Below are 17095 nucleotides of genomic sequence, written 5' to 3' on the forward strand. Positions count from 1 at the left end.
AACTTCCTGTTTCTAAACTTTGCTACAATAAAAGTTAAGCTTGTCTTCAATGATCAGCTTTCTTCAGACCTACGATGTCGGACGGTATAAATACTGACAGTACCGTTTATTATAAAGGTTTACTGCCTATCCCGACCTCCATAAGATAGTTACCTTTTATGAATATTACGGCTGTTTTGATCATAACCAACTATTTTACGATATAATACTATTTATTTCCGTGTCATAATCACATTATGTTTAGGACCTAGAATTGTATAAGAATTATTTTTCACGTGTATTTGTTTGCTTTTAATAGATCCTGGGATTTGACGTGAGCACCGTGAATTCTGTTCAGTTCTCCAACCATACTGGTAAATTGATTTTGTAAAGAACATCTTTTGTAGTCTGAAAGGTTAAAATTGCAACTATCTATATCACAACTTTTTCCTTACACTGAATTTATTTTACAATAGTTGTGAAACAACCTGTCAGCTTATATAAATCACCCTTGTTGACTTAGATGAAAGTGCACAAGGAATTTTACTGTGGGAGGAAACATCGAGTACCAGGGGGAAACCCACATGGTCAGGCATGTGACCTCATACCTTTTCATGTCTGCTCGGGGAATGAAACCCTGGATGTCTAGGTGAAAGGAGAGTGTGTTACCACTGTCCCACCGAACCACTCAAACATCAATTTAGTTTTTTTTTCTTAAATCTTTGTTGGAGTTGATCTAGTAAAAACAGAATAAGATTCAGGATAAATAGTTAGAACCTTTCAGGCTAATCTCATGTCACTCAATAATACATGGATTAGTGTTAGGAGAGCATTAAGTTAGTAATGAGTAAGATAGATGAACAGTTACAGAGTATTATATTGTCACAACTTACAAGGTAGATGACACATGTCTGTCTATGTCAGGCTGTCATTTTTATAACAACCAGGAAACATATCAGCTATATCAAAAAAATGAAATAGAACTTTCCAGCTTGTAGCTCTCTTTATTTTAGCTCTGTAGACACAACAAAATCGTTATAAAGAGACCTATTTTGTCATAACAAAATGAGTGACAATTTGTTGCATACTAGATTGTTTCATCAGAAAAACCAGGCTTTCATCTTTGAAGGTAAATTTAGATTCAGTTTTTCATTGCCTGGAAATCTTAATAAGATTTTTGGTTGTATTGTTTTGTTTGGGAATGGTTCTATGTTTTTTGTTTACATTTTTTTCAAAAAGGTTATAAAGTGTTTAAAGGCCAAGTTTTGAATGCTGATGATATGTCCTGCTTATACGAAGGACTCAAACTCAACAAGATCCATCACTTCACACATCTACTCACAGGTATGTGATTTAATATACAACTTACCTGTAATTCACAACAAAGTCTTGAACCCCTTTAAACAACTGACCTATACTTCACAACAAAGTCTTGAACCCCTTTAAACAACTGACCTATACTTCATAACTGAACCCTTAAATTGACATCTTTGTTGGAAATAAGATTTTTGCACCTGTTTTACCACTTATTTTTGCACCTGTTTTACCACTTATTTTTGCACCTGTTTTACCACTTTTGTTTATAGTTTCAAAGTTGGTCCGTTGTTATCATTATATTGTATAAATTTCAGGTTACATAGGGTCCAAATCATTCTTGGAGAAAGTTGGAGAAATTGTTAAAGATTTACGGAAACAGAATCCTAACCTTACCTATGGTAATGATTTTTTTCAAAAATTTATTTTAAGATATGAGTTATTCTGATATAAACTGACAATGACTGTACATCATGTAACTCATTTTCTGTATTTATTCAATATCTTTAAAGACTCATCAGTTCAAATGTCTTTGTTGACAAGTTAACTGCTGTGGCTAGATATAAGTCTACATTGACCTGCAATATTTGCATATATTTTACACTCTTTATTGACATCAGTGACTTGTACAATACTTTGTATCTTGACTAGTGTCATGTGTAAATATATGAGACATTTTTACATTTCCTTTTTGTAGTGTGTGATCCAGTGATGGGAGATAATGGTAAAATGGTGAGTCTTATCCACAGAAATATTCAATAGATATTTATTTGTTTAAAATACATATACAGGCTTTATCACTATTCCAGTATACTCTGTCAGTTCCAATATCAACATATAAGAAGAAAAATCACCTATGTAATGGTTACAAGAACTTTGATACAAACTTTGATAAGATTAAGTTTTGAAATAAGTGTCATTGAAAATTCATTGTTCAATAATTGAACAAACACCACCATGTTCTAAGAACAAGATGTAACTCTTGAGTAAGTGGGAACAGAACAGAGACAGATATTGATGACAAATGTTGAAGTTGTTGTCTATTTTGACAAGGATTCTGTTATTAGGTTGGCTTGGAAGGCGATCTTTGGGTGAGTTATGTTAAATATTTACATGGTGAAAGAAACCTATGGTACCGTAACTAATACCGGTAAGGGTTCTGTAGATTTGTAACATTGCTAGAATTATATAGTCAATACCATTGTACACAGAATCATTTCCAAGGCAGACATTGTTGGTCGCACAATTGTAAAAAAAAAAAAGATGGTGGCTTTATGTTTGGGATTATGAGGCGAGCATTGGAGACTTATGGCTATGCCTTTGATGAGTTTTGTAGGTGAGGTCATGACTTAGATATATGCGTGGAAAAGTTCAGTCTTTAGAGAGGTGTGTGGGTAGGGTCTGATGGGAGAGGTCATGTGGGGGAGTATGTGAGGGAGAGGTAAGGTATGGGAGTGTGTGAAGGAGAGGTAAGAAAGGGGAGTTTTTGAGAGAGAGGTTAGATGGGAGTGGTGAATGAGGGAGAGGTTATGTGAGGGTGGTCAGTGTTGGAGAGGTCATGTAGGAGAGGTGTGTGTAGGAGAATTAAGGTGGGAGTGGTGAGTGCTGGGCAGGTCGGATGAGAAGTGTGTGTGAAAGATAGGTTAGGTAGGGGATAGGAAAGAGAGGTGTGAGGGAAAGGTGTGTGACTGAAAGGTCAGGTGGGAATGATGAATGTAAGAGAGATGTATGTGATGGAAAGATGAGGTGGGCAATTGGAGAAGTGTGTTCAGATGGGGGAGTTGAAAGTTAGATTGGGGAGTTGGGTGAGGGAAATGCAAGACAGATTTTAGAGGTGTGAATGGGAGAGGATTGATTGGAGAAGTGTGTTTGAAAAGGGTTAGCAGGCTTTGAAAAATTTTATTTAAGGCAATCGCCCAAAGGGCAAGTGACATTCAAAATCAACTCACCCAAACCAACTTTCTATTGGCCCAAAAATTATTTTTAGTTTAATGTATTTTATGAGAGATTTTGCCGTGAACTGTTTATTTGAAATAATTTGATAGTAGTAATAAATGGTATCATTGTGTGTAACTTTTTTTTATGATTGATCTGCTACAAATGTCTGCGTGATGCAACACATTGCAAAACTCATAATATTCGTAAATTCCACGAATGTTTTGTCAGGACACCATGACAATCTTTAGTTACAGAAAATTCGGGGGAACAAGGGTTCCGTTTATGATATCTAATAACAGGCCAGATATCGTCTGCTAAATTTCCACAAATTCTGGAAAGAAACGTTTTAGCTGTCAGTGTCATTTACCTCCAAGCCATTCAAACTCTTCAAACCAAGAGTTTACAACTTTTCTTTTCCTTTTTAGGCTAAACGTACTCCGTACGCATAGCCTATTGCAACGGCCTTTCAGACAAAATTTACCGATCCTGGCTTTCTCATCGGCTGAAATATCGAAAAGAGTTAGAGCCCTCTAGCGGCAATTTTCTGCATAAATAATGCAGCCATCTTTCACATCACTATTTTAAAAGCATCCACAATTAGTTTATTTTTTTCAATAATAGTACGATTACTATATATTTCAAAAAAAGAAGCACAGGGTGGTTGAACTATTGATAAATTTTGAACAATTATACGGAATTTGCTCACGGACGTCCCCGACCTCTGCTGCTGAAGAAGATCGAGCTGACGTGATTCATATCGCCTGCTGTGAATATTTTTAGAAAACAACCATATTTACCGTAAATAAGCAAAAAAATAGTTTCTTGTATCTTCAAAGTTTATTGTAACTCAATTCTTTTCTTTTTTTATTACCTTAGGCCTTCCGGCCTATCAGTCACAAAACAATATAAACAAATTACAGCATGGCGTGACATACATATATAGAGAATGACATATAATATCCCTGTATTTCATACTTAATGTTTTATGTTATTATTACTTAATATTTAATTATGTATTATTTCTTAACTTAGTTGCCTCATATATAAACTTTCCTGTAGAACAAAATTCCTTAATACTTTCAACTCTCAATAACTGAATTAATTTAAAAACAGATGGCCTATTCCAGTAATTACGTTTGATATACTTTTCCCTTAAATCTCTATACCTGTTGCATTCAAAAATAAAATGATGCTCATCCTCAACCTGTCCAATATTACACATATTACAAAAACGTCTTTGTCTTGGGGTGTTATCATATCGACCTGATTCAATAGCTAAACAATGTGCCGACAGACGTATCTTAATGAGACAAGTTCTAGATTTGTTTGGAATATATTTAGTAATATAAAAAGGTAAGGTGACACTATCCACAAGATGTTTATATATATGACACATCGACGATGGCTCTAATAAATATTTTAAGCATTGTTGGGCTTGATAAAAAATTCTCTGCTTTATTACTGGTAAAATATTGTCTGCATAATTTGCATACATTTCTTGGTTTACCCATACATATCCGAAACTAAGTGACAAAAGTTCATTTTTTCATAAAAGTAACCCAGTTAAAACATTTCTTTGTGTTACCATTTCTTAAAGAATCATATGCACGATTTAAAATACAATTTCGCGCATCAATTAATTTAAACCAGTACTTTATCATTCTGTATTTTCTGTAATATTCAAGTGGGAAACGACCTAGCTCGCAATATACCATTGAATTTGAGGTCGATTTTTTAACATGTAATATTCTTTTACTAAAATGACTGTGAACCTTTTCAATATCGTTTGCCTTGGATGCTCCCCATACTTCACAACCATGGCTTAAAATACTTCCAACATAGGTATCGAACAGATGAAGCATAGTTTTAACATTCAAGTTCATGTTATTATATTTTGTAAAAAGTGCAAACATTGCTTTATGTCCCTGGTTAATTCATACTTTGAATGATCTTTCCTTGGTTTTTCCTTATTCGCCTTTGTTGACATACCAAAGTATGCCCTCATGTTGAAGTTCGCAATCGTATTTTTGTCGTCAAGACGCTTAAGCAGTTTACAAGTGTCTGTGTGATCTATTACTTGAAGGGACAGACAAAATTCTGGATTTTTTCGATGATGACGAAATTGTTACTCGCCAGACGGGCGTGTGCGTGGCGAAAATTACTTGCCCAAATCGATGTTTTAGTCGCCATGGCGACTGGGCGAGTGGATTTTTCCAAGTCTGGTTAGATTATGGATTTGTATGGGAGATATAACAGTGGATAGTTTTGTGAGAGAGAGCTTATGTTGGAGAAGTGTGTGGAGAGGTAAGATTGTAGAAATGCCCCTGCATCCTTTGTGATTCTACACTACTCAGCGTCCCTCCATCCCTTGTGATTCTACACTACTCAGCGTCCCTCCATCCCTTGTGATTCTACACTACTCAGCGACCCTCCATCCCTTGTGATTCTACACTACTCAGCATCCCTCCATCCCTTGTGATTCTACACTACTCAGCGACCCTCCATTCCTTGTGATTCTACACTTCTGAGCATCCCTCCATCCCTTGTGATTCTACACTACTGAGCGTCCCTCCATCCCTTGTGATTCTACACTACTGAGCGTCCCTCCATCCCTTGTGATTCTACACTACTGAGCGTCTCTCCATCCCTTGTGATTCTACACTACTCAGCGTCCCTCCATCCCTTTTGATTCTACACTACTCAGCATCCCTCCATCCCTTGTGATTCTATACTACTCAGTGTCCCTCCATCCCTTGTGATTCTACACTACTCAGCATCCCTCCATCCCTTGTGATTCTACACTACTCAGCGTCCCTCCATCCCTTTTGATTCTACACTACTCAGCATCCCTCCATCCCTTGTGATTCTACACTACTCAGCATCCCTCCATCCCTTGTGATTCTACACTACTCAGCATCCCTCCATCCCTTGTGATTCTATACTACTCAGTGTCCCTCCATCCCTTGTCATTCTATACTACTCAGTGTCCCTCCATCCCTTGTGATTTTACACTACTTAGCGTCCCTCCATCCCTTGTGATTCTACACTACTCAGTGTCCCTCCATCCCATGTGATTCTACACTACTCACCGTCCCTCCATCCTTTGTAATTCTACACTACTCACCGTCCCTCCATCCTTTGTAATTCTACACTACTCACCGTCCCTCCATCCTTTGTAATTCTACACTACTCACCGTCCCTCCATCCTTTGTAATTCTACACTACTCACCGTCCCTCCATCCTTTGTAATTCTACACTACTATACTCAGGTCTGTCGTTGCCATTGCTGCCATTAAGGATTATGGCTTTGAATTGATTGAGCACCTGCTTATTTGCCTGATCACGCTCCCTCAGACTATCACCTATTTCCAAAATTGAAACGGCCATTTCTGGTACCAACTTTTGGTCAGATGATGAAGTCATACATGGAGTGGAGGACTTTCTGAACGGTCAAGAAAAGGACTTCTTTAAAAGTGGCATTTAGGCCCATAAACATTGCTCACAAAAGTGTATTGATACTGAAGGGGATTATGTTGAAAATAATGCAGTATGTCCTCTAAAAGTCAAACCCATAAATATGAGGCCCACAACTTATCAATGAGCCCTTGTACTAGAGGGAAAACTCATGCAGTGCTAAATGTGACAAAGAATATATGCTCCCACAAAACTTAACATCTTTATACTAATAATGGATATAGATTTATCAGGAAAAGTCTGGTAACTTTAATAGAAGGAAGAGAATTAATTTAAAGGTATCTGTTTCAGTATGTGCCCCAAGAACTACTAGAGGTATACCAGAAAGTCATGATTCCAATTGCCGATATCATCACACCAAACCAGTTTGAAGCTGAGTAAGTAAAGAGAGAAACATTATTAATATTGGATATTAGAATCATCTCCTAGGATACGTATTCTGTTGTTACTGAGTAAACAGCCAGAATTAAGACCTAGGACACATGTTCTGTTGTTACTGAGTAAACAGCCAGAATTAAGACCTAGGACACATGTTCTGTTGTAACTGAGTAAACAGCCAGAATTAAGACCTAGGACACATGTTCTGTTGTAACTGAGTGAACAACCAGAATCATCAGCTAGGATACATGTTCTGTTGTAACTGAGTAAACAGCCAGAATTAAGACCTAGGACACATGTTCTGTTGTTACTGAGTAAACAACCAGAATTAAGACCTAGGACACATGTTCTGTTGTAACTGAGTAAACAGCCAGAATTAAGACCTAGGATTCATGTTCTGTTGTTACTGAGTAAACAGCCAGAATTAAGACCTAGGACACATGTTCTGTTGTTACTGAGTAAACAACCAGAATTAAGACCTAGGACACATGTTCTGTTGTAACTGAGTAAACAGCCAGAATTAAGACCTAGGACACATGTTCTGTTGTAACTGAGTAAACAGCCAGAATTAAGACCTAGGACACATGTTCTGTTGTTACTGAGTAAACAGCCAGAATTAAGACCTAGGATACATGTTCTGTTGTAACTGAGTAAACAGCCAGAATCATCACCTAGGACACATGTTCTGTTGTTACTGAGTAAACAGCCAGAATCATCACCTAGGATACATGTTCTGTTGTTACTGAGTAAACAGCCAGAATTAAGACCTAGGACACATGTTCTGTTGTAACTGAGTAAACAGCCAGAATCATCACCTAGGACACATGTTCTGTTGTTACTGAGTAAACAGCCAGAATTAAGACCTAGGACACATGTTCTGTTGTTACTGAGTAAACAGCCAGAATTAAGACCTAGGATACATGTTCTGTTGTAACTGAGTAAACAGCCAGAATCATCACCTAGGATACATGTTCTGTTGTTACTGAGTAAACAGCCAGAATTAAGACCTAGGATACATGTTCTGTTGTTACTGAGTAAACAACCAGAATTATGACCTAGGATACATGTTCTGTTGTTACTGAGTAAACAACCAGAATCATCACCTAGGATACATGTTCTGTTGTTACTGAGTAAACAGCCAGAATTAAGACCTAGGATACATGTTCTGTTGTTACTGAGTAAACAACCAGAATCATCACCTAGGATACATGTTCTGTTGTTACTGAGTAAACAACCAGAATCATCACCTAGGATACATGTTCTGTTGTAACTGAGTAAACAGCCAGAATTAAGACCTAGGACACATGTTCTGTTGTTACTGAGTAAACAGCCAGAATTAAGACCTAGGATACATGTTCTGTTGTAACTGAGTAAACAGCCAGAATCATCACCTAGGACACATGTTCTGTTGTTACTGAGTAAACAGCCAGAATCATCACCTAGGATACATGTTCTGTTGTTACTGAGTAAACAGCCAGAATTAAGACCTAGGACACATGTTCTGTTGTAACTGAGTAAACAGCCAGAATCATCACCTAGGACACATGTTCTGTTGTTACTGAGTAAACAGCCAGAATTAAGACCTAGGACACATGTTCTGTTGTTACTGAGTAAACAGCCAGAATTAAGACCTAGGATACATGTTCTGTTGTAACTGAGTAAACAGCCAGAATCATCACCTAGGATACATGTTCTGTTGTTACTGAGTAAACAGCCAGAATTAAGACCTAGGATACATGTTCTGTTGTTACTGAGTAAACAACCAGAATTATGACCTAGGATACATGTTCTGTTGTTACTGAGTAAACAACCAGAATCATCACCTAGGATACATGTTCTGTTGTTACTGAGTAAACAGCCAGAATTAAGACCTAGGATACATGTTCTGTTGTTACTGAGTAAACAACCAGAATCATCACCTAGGATACATGTTCTGTTGTTACTGAGTAAACAACCAGAATCATCACCTAGGATACATGTTCTGTTGTAACTGAGTAAACAACCAGAATCATCACCTAGGATACATGTTCTGTTGTTACTGAGTAAACAGCCAGAATTAAGACCTAGGATACATGTTCTGTTGTAACTGAGTAAACAGCCAGAATTAAGACCTAGGACACATGTTCTGTTGTTACTGAGTAAACAGCCAGAATCATCACCTAGGATACATGTTCTGTTGTTACTGAGTAAACAGCCAGAATTAAGACCTAGGATACATGTCCTGTTGTTACTTAGTAAACAGCCAGAATTAAGACCTAGGACACATGTTCTGTTGTTACTGAGTGAACAACCAGAATCATCACCTAGGACACATGTTCTGTTGTAACTGAGTAAACAGCCAGAATTAAGACCTAGGATACATGTTCTGTTGTTACTGAGTAAACAACCAGAATCATCACCTAGGATACATGTTCTGTTGTTACTGAGTAAACAACCAGAATCATCACCTAGGATACATGTTCTGTTGTAACTGAGTAAACAACCAGAATCATCACCTAGGATACATGTTCTGTTGTTACTGAGTAAACAGCCAGAATTAAGACCTAGGATACATGTTCTGTTGTAACTGAGTAAACAGCCAGAATTAAGACCTAGGACACATGTTCTGTTGTTACTGAGTAAACAGCCAGAATCATCACCTAGGATACATGTTCTGTTGTTACTGAGTAAACAACCAGAATTAAGACCTAGGATACATGTCCTGTTGTTACTGAGTAAACAGCCAGAATTAAGACCAAGGACACATGTTCTGTTGTTACTGAGTGAACAACCAGAATCATCACCTAGGACACATGTTCTGTTGTAACTGAGTAAACAGCCAGAATTAAGACCTAGGATACATGTCCTGTTGTTACTTAGTAAACAGCCAGAATTAAGACCTAGGACACATGTTCTGTTGTTACTGAGTGAACAACCAGAATCATCACCTAGGACACATGTTCTGTTGTAACTGAGTAAACAGCCAGAATTAAGACCTAGGACACATGTTCTGTTGTTACTGAGTGAACAACCAGAATCATCACCTAGGACACATGTTCTGTTGTAACTGAGTAAACAGCCAGAATTAAGACCTAGGATACATGTCCTGTTGTTACTTAGTAAACAGCCAGAATTAAGACCTAGGATACATATATTACAGGTTGTTGACAGAGATGAAAATTGGAACGGAGAGCGATGCCTGGAAAGCCATGCAGATTCTTCATGATATGGGACCAAAGACAGTTGTTATCAGCAGCAGTGACCTGGGGTCGGAGGGCACCATTGTGGCACTAGCCAGCTCCATAAAGAGTAAATATGTACCCTTTATGATCTCAGGATTTTAACCTGAACATAATGTTAGATATCGTTCAGTGTGAATCTTAAAACCCAAACTTTCATATCAAAACTAAGGGATAGAGATGATGATACATTCACAAATACACCTGTGAAAGTGTACGGACATTTAAAGTGACTTTGAAATGTTTTACACAGATGGCTGTAAGGAACAGTACAGGATCAACATGCCCTACATCCCTCAGGTATTTGTAGGTACGGGGGATTTGTTTGCTGCCTGCCTCCTTGCCTGGATACAGAAAGACAAAAATCTCAAGGTAAGCATTCAGATTGTTCAGTAATTTAGCTCAACCTAATTCATAGCATGTCATCTGATGTTTGAGGACTTTTGCTTTTCATTTTCTCTTCTTGTCCATTCATAAATCTGGGAAAGAGGAAGTGTGTGTGTACATCTGTCCATCCTGGAAACACTATTTCTAAAGAACTAAAAAAGATCCCCTTCAAACTAAATGAACATGTTAAGTATTGGTCTTGTTTGTGTATACTGTTTTCTAGACAACAATTTGATATTAATGATGAAGATATCCACCAGCAAACATTTGAGCTTGATTAAATACTTGACACGACAGCCAGTGTTTACTTTGAATCTTGTAAATTTGTTAACATTTATGTTACATATTACTGTTCTAGATAATTTTTTAAATGATTAGAAAAAACAAGATGACTTACAGACAGCCATCTTGGATTTTGACATCTGAATATTGTAAACACAATAATGTATGGAGTCAGAAAGCACTTGAGAAATTATTCTTTAATTCTATAATAGGTTTTCCTCACCATTCATTCTCCTGTTATTACAACAAATATTCACACAAAAGACAAACGAGAGAAGAGAAAAAGAGGATGGAAGATCAATCTTACAAATAACCAATAAATATATGATGGAGGGCACCTGCTTTTATCTTGTACCGCTTTAAAACTAACATTGTACAGAAAGGCATTGTAATGTTTACACTTGTATATAAACCATTATCAGAATTTTGTGTATTCTCAATGCCATGATATCATATTTTGAAATGGAGCATTTTTAACAGGAATTTTGATTTGCTGTACTTATATTTGCCGTCGCTGTTTGTAAACCTATGAAAGTGAGAATATATATTTCATGTCATTTTCATTATATTGGAAATACCGGACTGATAACAACTGTTCTATAGTAATAGTTTACATGTTCAGACAGCCATCTTATCTTGTGATGGCGGTCATTCACTGTCTAGTGACTCTTTAAAGCTGTTAACTTCCCAGAGATGAAGCCTGACAATTGCTGTTTGTGTGTAATATGACCTTCACTAATTTTCTGTTTAGCTGTGGTCCAATATACTCAAATAGTCTTTCAACAAGATGTCTGTTGTTTGGATATCAATACAGTAGACATTCACCCACTTGGAGGCTCACAGCATAAAACAACAATTGACAAGTACAGGCCCATGGGGCCCCTTGCTGAAAATCTACCTTTGTCAATTACCGGTAGTTCTCAAAATCTGCAAAGGAGTTAAGATCAGGTGTTGATTCTATGTAAAGGTGCTCACCCCTTTAATCAGGAACATACTCTCACAACAGATTTACCTTTCTTTCAAAATTTGTCTGCAGTCCTTTATGTAATCATAGGACTTCTTGTGATCATAATGCAGTTTAATGCTTAAAGCTGGTTTTCTATGTTAATTTGTATCAAAGTGAAGAGTTTTAGCTTACTCTCAGCTTTATATTACAGGTTGCGTTGGAGAAGACTGTGTCAATTGTCCAAGCAGTAATACAGAGGACTGTTGGTCATGCACTTAGTGAGTAGTGACCTTGTTACAGTATTTTATACTTAGAGACGTTATAATTAATGGGGTTGTTAGTATGGTATTTAAGAACAGTTGTAATGATACAGTAAGGCTTCAGATTGTTGAATTTTGTCCCAATACAGGACTTTTTACAGGTGAATCTTCAATCTTCATTATTTTGAATTTCAAACTTTGTACATTTCAATAATCCTGTGAAAAATGAGAAAAATATGCAGCAAATTAAAGTTTGTGTTTAGTGACCAGTGACTACATGTGATAATTGACCAGTGACTACTTGTGTTTAGTGACCAGTGACTGCTTTTGTTTAGTGACCAGTGACTGCTTGTGTTTAGTGACAAGTGACTGCTTTTGTTTAGTGACCAGTGACTGCTTTTGTTTAGTGACCAGTGACTGCTTTTGTTTAGTGACCAGTGACTGCTTGTGTTTAGTGACAAGTGACTGCTTTTGTTTAGTGACCAGTGACTGCTTTTGTTTAGTGACCAGTGACTGCTTGTGTTTAGTGACCAGTGACTGCTTGTGTTTAGTGACCAGTGACTACTTGTGTTTAGTGACCAGTGACTGCTTGTGTTTAGTGACCAGTGACTGCTTGTGTTTAGTGATCAGTGACTGCTTGTGTATAGTGACCAGTGACTGCTTTTGTTTAGTGACCAGTGACTGCTTGTGTATAGTGACCAGTGACTGCTTTTGTTTAGTGACCAGTGACTACTTGTGTTTAGTGACAAGTGACTGCTTGTGTTTAGTGACCAGTGACTGCTTGTGTTTAGTGACCAGTGGCTACTTGTGTTTAGTGACCAGTGGCTACTTGTGTTTAGTGACCAGTGACTCTAGAGAAGTTTAAATAAATGATTTCTTAATAGGTAAGTATTGATATACAGTGGAATATTGAGGATGAGAAAATATTGGTCAGTAACATGTTTGAGGGCCTGTTGAGCCGATCAGAAGTTGACCAATCAGCCTACATATATAGTTACTATGTTCCTGAGTTTACACACATGATTCATTGTGAGTTTGTTTTATTGTATGCACTAGTTTGACTTATGGTGTTTGTTGTTATTACACATGCATTTGTAGTGGATTTTACATTGGACTCTGTCCAACCATCAGAGGGGCTTTTCTGGACTACAACTAGAAAAATGTTCAGCTCTTCAAAACAAAAATTATTGTGGAAAGTATCATATTTAGTTATAGTGCCTTTGTTAAGTCTTTTGCTATTGATGAGATTTCATTTTGAACATTTTCTCCATTATCATGGAAACAACATCAGAAATACAAAAGTTACTCTTTACAAGGTTTTCTACACTAAACTTGAAAGCCATTCACCACATCTCTCTAAAACTTTGTATTACACGTCAGGCCAGAGTTCCAGTTGTGCCGTTTGCTTTTGGTAATATTTCAAAAGGTGATAATTACATAATTTACTGTTTGCTAGTGAGCCTTTCTATGATACACCTCGGAAACTACATACCTGATACCTACACACATCAAATATCAGCCATGAAAAACACATATAATTTATATCTTGTTCTTCTAGGATAAGGTTTATATATGATGAGTGTGTTGATGTTCCCACCAACAGTAGGGCAGGGAGGATAATGTCAGGCTTGGCAGCACCTTGCTGCAGGTCTAGCAAAGCCAAGCCCATTGTTAGTGTACACACTAGTCTGAACTGTGGTGTTTTTGTAATGTAGGTCTCGCCGGTACAGGAAACAAACCCACCCCAGAACAGATGGAGCTGAGGCTGATACAGAGCAAGGCAGATATTGAGGACCCAAAGATCTTATTTGATGCTGTACCAGTTTGACCCGTGTAGAAGCCTAGTTTTAATTGTTATATATCATATATCAATGTTATAGAGTTAGGAAGAGTGCAGTGGGGAAAGCTTTATAATTTTAGGATTTGGAATATGTGAAAAGTGAGAGATAGTTGACTTGAGGATGGTTGTTTTTAAATGCGAGAGCTGATAGACAATTAACTTGGGGATGATTTCTTTTTTCTCGCACCTCATACATTGATATCCCACCTCATACAGGGATATCCCATGTAATACCCATCTTAGATTTTTCTATCTCACCCAATCTGTCTAGAACCCTTTAAACGCGTTTTCGCTGAATTTGTATAGGTTTCAGTGTATTTATTGACGTGTAGGTGTAGGTGGCACCTACCTACATGCATTTTAACAAAAACAGAGTTTATGTCATTAAAATTTCAATGATATTCTATTTAATTAATCATATTCAAAATGAAATAGAAAGTCTTCACTGTAAAATGTGCAATATTTTTTGTAAGTGTGGCCTACATTGTTTATGTGTCACTATCCAAACATTGTTTAAAAGTGAAGAGGCTTTGTGGGTAGTTTGAGGCTCCCACGGGATACACCAAACTCTGGTGAAATATTGAATCATTTTTAGAATTGTAGGTGCGAGAAAAAAATCTATAACCTGTAACTGAGCGCAATCAGGGTATCTCAGTCTGGTAACATAACAGATCCAAACCGAGGCATTATCCGAGGTTAAGATTTTACAGGATCTTGGCCCTCCACTGAGATACCCCGATCTTGCTCAGTTACAGGTAACAGATCTTATCAATCTCTGTCTTGTATTGCATTCCAAGAAATTATTATGAGTCACTAATATTTACTATCACTTGTGCTATGGTTTATTTACAAGGACATAAGCAACCTACCTTGACAACTATGTCATGAACAACAGGCATTTAGTAATTCAGAAATGAATGCTGTCACATTTCTACCATTGTATTATCAGAGATGCTTCTCATATTTGGTTCAGGTGTTTTTAGTTTGTGAGGAATAAGGCAGCCACATCTATCAAATATAAACAACAAATACAATGAAGTTGAACTGTCTCTATACGAACACTTGTTATGTTGAATGCCTAGATACACTGTGAATTAAGACATCCATTTGTTGGTTGAATCAGTATAAGCCAAAAGGAGCTTGAGCAGTTGAAAATTGGAAATAATAATGAACATGTTGGTAAATGAAGATATTGAAACATCTTATGATGGCTGTAAGAGGATAGGTTATTAAGGGTTTGACATTCTGGTGACGGTACATATAAAGCCAGATTCAGCTACATGACCCTGTGTGTTCTGTCTATACAATGTATTGAGGGTCTATAGACATAAAAGGCATAGTGATGTTATTAATTATTGCATCTCTTATAACTGTATGGCAACATTTACTAAATCATTTCTCGTTAGTATTCTAATTTATGTTCCAAATTACATATTTCAATTGAAAAAGTTTCACAGGTTTATACCAATGTAACTTACACAGGTGTAAATGGTTGGGCATCACAAAGTGTAATGTACACAGGTGTAAATGGTTGGGCATCACACCAGTGTAATGTACACAGGTGTAAATGGTAAGGCATCACACTAGTGTATTACACAGGTGTAAATGGTTAGGCATCACACCAGTTTACTACACAGGTGTAAATGGTTAGGCATCACACCAGTGTAATGTACACAGGTGTAAATGGTTAGGCATCACACCAGTGTAATGTACACAGGTGTAAATGGTTGGGCATCACACAGTGTAATGTACACAGGTGTAAATGGTTAGGCATCACACCAGTGTAATGTACACAGGTGTAAATGGTTAGGCATCACACCAGTGTAATGTAGACAAGTGAAACTTGTTTGGCCTCACACCAGTGTAATGGTTTGGCCTCACACCAGTGTAATGGTTTGGCCTCACACCAGTGTAATGGTTTGGCCTCACACCAGTGTAATGGTTTGGCCTCACACCAGTGTAATGGTTTGGCCTCACACCAGTGTAATGGTTTGGCCGCACACCAGTGTAATGGTTTGGCCTCACACCAGTGTAATGGTTTGGCCTCACACCAGTGTAATGTTTTGGCCTCACCACTTTGTTCAGCTCTATACAACTATGTGTATTATTTATTGTTATACTTTGGAAACATGTATTTATATTTACAGATTCTTATTTTTTATAATTACAGGTTTTTTTTTTACATCCATGTCAAAAGCATTTTACAATTCTTTATTATAAAGAACAATGTCATAAGCAGAATAGTGTATTATGTGTTGGCTAATTTTCAGTCGGTATCATCTATCCATTCTTTTTCAACTCAAAACGGGTAATGCATTCTTCCTTTTATTTATGATGATGAAACTTTAGAGTCACTTCATTTATGACATAAGCATCAGACGAGTCACTTCATATATGACAGTATGACATAAGCATCAGACGAGTCACTTCATATATGACATAAGCATCAGAAAACGAGTCACTTCATATATGACATAAGCATCAGACGAGTCACTTCATATATGACATAAACATCAGGAAACAATCCTTCTGTTGAATGAAGTTTTGTGTCAGTAGCTTCTTTAAAGTCGCTTTTAAAGACCAGGTCAGGGGATCATGTCTTGTCTTAAACTAGAGTTTTTGTTTAGTAAATCACATATGATGTCTCTTTTTATGACATCAGTTCTACTAGGTAAGTCAACACTTCAAAAAACAGTTTTAGACAATCTTAGACATAAGGCTGTTACGTGCTCCTTGGACCTGGTGCGTAATTATGGTACCATAATCAAACAAAGGAGCACATATAGATTTTAGAAATACGGGACTACTACAACACTATAGACTTATCATTAATATAATGTGACAAGAATAGTAGATTTTAGAAATAACAGGACTACTACAACACTATAGACTTATCATTAATATAATGTGACAAGAATAGTAGATTTTAGAAATAACAGGACTACTACAACACTATAGACTTATCATTAATATAATGTGACAAGAATAGTAGATTTTAGAAATAACAGGACTTCTACAACAAGAATAGTAGATTTTAGAAATAACAGGACTTCTACAACACTATAGACTTATCATTAAT

The 17095-nt window shown here is 36.9% G+C and overlaps 1 protein-coding gene across 1 annotated transcript in view; it reads left to right on the top strand.

The window, feature by feature from the left end:
* Positions 1-17031, top strand: part of LOC132545753 (pyridoxal kinase-like) — a 17324-nt gene extending 293 nt beyond the window's left edge. Inside the window, exons 2-10 of the mRNA XM_060209442.1 lie at positions 299-353; positions 1219-1323; positions 1611-1694; positions 1991-2025; positions 6997-7082; positions 10223-10371; positions 10555-10673; positions 12128-12194; positions 13892-17031. Of these exons, the coding sequence (XP_060065425.1) occupies positions 299-353; positions 1219-1323; positions 1611-1694; positions 1991-2025; positions 6997-7082; positions 10223-10371; positions 10555-10673; positions 12128-12194; positions 13892-14004 (813 nt within the window). The 3' untranslated portion in view covers positions 14005-17031. The remainder of the gene's footprint in view (positions 1-298; positions 354-1218; positions 1324-1610; positions 1695-1990; positions 2026-6996; positions 7083-10222; positions 10372-10554; positions 10674-12127; positions 12195-13891) is intronic.
* The last annotated feature ends 64 nt before the right edge of the window (positions 17032-17095 follow it).

This window comes from Ylistrum balloti, unplaced genomic scaffold (assembly GCF_031769215.1).
Source record: "Ylistrum balloti isolate Yb309-2 unplaced genomic scaffold, AGI_CSIRO_Ybal_v1 Utg369856, whole genome shotgun sequence".
NCBI lineage: Eukaryota > Metazoa > Mollusca > Bivalvia > Pectinida > Pectinidae > Ylistrum > Ylistrum balloti.